Source organism: Mesoplodon mirus, assembly GCF_964341445.2.
Source record: "Mesoplodon mirus genome assembly, chromosome: 7".
NCBI lineage: Eukaryota > Metazoa > Chordata > Mammalia > Artiodactyla > Ziphiidae > Mesoplodon > Mesoplodon mirus.
The window spans coordinates 125,005,329-125,009,132 of NC_138983.1; the positions used below are offsets into that span (position 1 = coordinate 125,005,329).

Consider the following 3,804-nt stretch of genomic DNA (forward strand, 5'->3'; position numbering starts at 1 on the left):
CGAAAAGCTGTTTAATTTTATTTCATCCAGAATTCCCAAATATATTCAACAGTGAAGCCCTTTTTGTCAAAACACCTAATATTAGGGTCTATCCACTGCTCCACAGAACAGTCTGCTCTGGGCTCTGGCAGCCCCACTAGGACTGCTTTCTCCTCCTTAGACATGGCCTTGGAGACCCAGCCCAAATTGTCTGTTCTCTTCCACATTGATCTCTTCACTGGGAGCTGTGAAACAATCACATACACAGCCAGCTGAGAAATACAAAATTGAGTTCAAAACAGGCTGAGGATTTTAGGGACCCAAGTAGATGGAGTACTGGTATCCGGATAAGTGGTCATGTCTGCAACACACTGCTTAACACTTGAATCAGAGAAACAAACAATTCAAAGGTGTAAGAACGTGCAGGGACCTTTTAGCCCAACAGCCCACCTAATGCTAGAATCCCTTCCACAAAAGCTATGCAGGTCCATTCCAAGCAAAGCACTTCTCAGGACAGGGAACTCACCACTTCCTGGAAGTCTGTCTTATCTCAGGACAGATCTGACTTCATATGTAGCTATAAGGCTACTTCCCTGTGAGACCCCTCACTGGCCTGGAGGTGAACTTGTCTAGGACCCTGCCAGGTGGGCTCCACATTAGCTGGACTGGGGGCTCCACTCCTGCTAACCTCCTAGTATTTCCCCATCCCTAGCTTCCATTTCTGAGTCAAAGAGACCAGCTACTAGCTTGTGCCTGGTTCCACAGCCAAGCCCCCTTCCTTTGGCCACTGCCTCCGCACATTCCTGGGGACCATGGACGCCTCTGAGAATCTAATGAAACCAGTGGGTCCTCTTCCCAGAATTGTCCAGTATTGAAACCTTCACAAATGCCTTGAAGACTGTCCGTCAGCCCCGTCTGTGACTTCCTAGTAGAGGCATCTTGATCTGATTGTGGGTGTTGGCAAAATCCAACCAACCCCAATAGACTGTAGGGAATTTTCCAAACATCCACTGTGTGCCTTTGTTTTGTGCCCTTTACTATTCAGGACACCACCCTTGCTATCCACCGCCTATTACTCTATTGCAGACATAATTCATCTTTGGAGGGTAATGATTAAAATGATAACAATAAAAAGGTGGAAACCTTGCTTTTACAGTTTACAGAGTGGTGGCATGACTTTACTTAACTTGACCTTCGCCAAGATCTGAGTCACAGGAGTTATGTTTTGCTTTAACAAAGGGAAAAACAGGTTCAGAAGTTGAGTGACGGACCCAGCAACAGAACCACAAGACAGGTTTCCTGAGTCCTAGTTCTTATAAGTTATCATGTTGCCTCCAAATTATAAGCCCTAAATCCTATGTTTTCTTATAGCACCCATAGCCCTTGGTGTCACAGAGGAGAGGGGAGGCTATTTATCCTTTACATAACAAGTACAAAGACCAACTGATTCTTTTGTATACAACAGGGTTCAGAACAATGCTTTGGATTTTGTTTGTTTGTTTTGTTTTGTTTTCTCTTAAACAGACAAACCATAATGAATAAGGTCCAGTGAGCCCCTCCATCCCAACAAGACCAGGATCAGGGAAGTGGGTATCCCTACACAAAGCACAATGATGAAGGGCATAAACAAAAGCCTTAAGTATGTTTTTCTGTCACCTTTTCTTAGGTTATTAATACAGTTCATGAATCTCTTGACTTCTTTGCCATGACTCAAAATCCCCGGAAGGAAAAGTGCCATTTACAACAAGAATGCGATCAATGTCCTAAGTTTTCACACCACGTCATTTTTTTGTTTTTTCAACCTCAAAACTTGCCAAAGCAAGAACTTTGTCGCCAGAGCCAAGGTCTGTAGAGACTTTCTCAAACTGGCTGAGTATAGCACCTGCGTTTGCTGACAAGAAGGCCTCGTCATCTGCAGTCAGCTTCTCTCCAAGTTTCCTGAGAGCTGTTAGTATCTCCACTTTCTGCTGAGTATACAGGTCTCTTTCCAGCTTTCCTACCATGAGATCTCTATCCATCTGGTGGTCCAGTAGTAAAGAATCCGCCTTCCAATGCAGGGGACGCGGGTTCGATCCCTGGTCGGGGAACCCTGCTAACCTTGTCCAAAGCTGACCAGGTTGTTTCTTTGCAAACAATCTGATGACCTCTGGGGTTTTGAAGGCCTGGCTGATAGCTGCTTGGATAGCCAGTTGCATTCCACTTAGTTCATCAACCAAAGTCATATTTCCAGACATAATTTTCTTTAGTGAATCATTAAATTCACTTAGTTGCTCCAGAGTTTCTTTTTTGATTTCTTCATATTCATCTGTATCAAGTTCCTCTCTGCATTCCTCCAGGTCCTGTAATTGCTGCATTAGTCTATCCAACTGTTCTTCTAAGTTCTGCTTTAATTTGCTTGTCTCTGTCTTTCCTCTGGAAGCCATTTTACTCTCTGTCTCTTAGTCCTCTGAACTCTGCTCAGTGCTGACCGGTCTCAAATTGCATAAACCTCCAATTCTTGAAGTTCCAAGTGTCTTAAACTTGAGGAAAGCGAAACTGTTCATCAGGACTATAAGAGGCTCAAAGTTCAAACCACCTGGGGGTGGAGCTGGCTGAGGGACCCCGCTCGGCGTACCTGGATTTTGAAATATCAGGTTCAATACCAGTATTGAACTTGTAGCTCTGTAACTTTGTGCAAGGCACTTCAGACCCTTGGAATTAACAGTAGAACTGAAGCCACAGAGCTACTGGGAGGACTAAATGAGATAACACACAAACAGTGCATGGTACATGGCACACACTCAACAGATGTCAGACTAAAAAGGAATGTGGGCTGGGGAAGCCAGAAAGTTCTTCCTGGCAGAGGTAAGGTTTAAATTGGGCTCAGGAAGTGGGTTGTAGGTATAGGAAGACAGAATGAGACCTGTGAATAGGTGTCTAGGGAGGAAATGGCAAAGTGCATTGGGGTGGAGGAGGGAGGGGCATTATAAATAAGCTTCAGTCTTGGGCAGTAAACATTCTGGGTAGAGGGAGCAGAGAGTAGAAAATACAGTCCACTGGGGCTTTGCAGTTTGGACTTCTTTTTGAGGCCAAGAAGAGTCACTGAAGGTTTTGAACTAGAGAGTAATAAAGGATGATGCTTAGTCAGTTGACTGATGGCTAGAAGCAGATGGAAGCAGGAGAGACTAGAGAACAGACAACTTGGGGGGTTATTGCAGTGGCCTGGGTGATAGAGATGTAAACCCATTTTTTACATCTTGTTTGACTCTAGCAAGTTGCCCTGCCTTGTTTCCAATCTCCAGGTCCCTCTCCCATCCTTACCCTGAGTGCCCAGGTAGAATGACTGGGCCTTTGCAGTGGTCCCCATTCCAGGATTCCCATTCTAATGGCCTGATTCAGAGCACAGTTCTAGCCTTTGTCTGGGATAGTTTTTTGCTTTTTTGGGTTTTTTTTTTTTTTGAAGTATAGTTGATTTACAATGTTGTGTTAGTTTCAGGTGCACAGCACAGTGACTCAGATAGATGATAGATAGGTAGATAGGTAGATAGGTAGATAGATAGATAGATAGATAGATAGATAGATAGATAGATAGAGATAATCGATAGATAGATGACAGATAGATAGAGATAGAGATACATTCTTTCTCAGATTTTTTCTTATAGGTTATTACAAATTATTGAGTGTAGTTCCCTGTGCTATACAGTAGGTCTTTGTTGGTTATCTATTTTATATATTGTAGTGTGTATATGTTAATCCCAAACTCCAGACATAGAAAACAAACTTATGGGATAGTTCTTCACTGTTGCCTTCCTGGGAACTGGACCCTTATCCTTGGGACTCAACCAC

General features: G+C 43.6%; 1 protein-coding gene across 1 annotated transcript; it reads right to left on the reverse strand.

Moving 5' to 3' along the window:
• Positions 1-1,492: 1,492 nt before the first annotated feature.
• LOC309807639 (protein LZIC-like) lies at positions 1,493-2,514 on the reverse strand. Its single transcript, XM_082627469.1, has one exon. It carries the CDS (start codon positions 2,400-2,402, stop codon positions 1,761-1,763), a length of 642 nt encoding a protein of 213 aa, XP_082483595.1. The 5' UTR covers positions 2,403-2,514; the 3' UTR covers positions 1,493-1,760.
• Between the last annotated feature and the right edge of the window lie 1,290 nt (positions 2,515-3,804).

Excerpts from the sequence above, each read along its gene's own strand:
- LOC309807639 (XM_082627469.1), bottom strand. The coding sequence starts at position 2,402 with ATGGCTTCCAGAGGAAAGACAGAGACAAGCAAATTAAAGCAGAACTTA.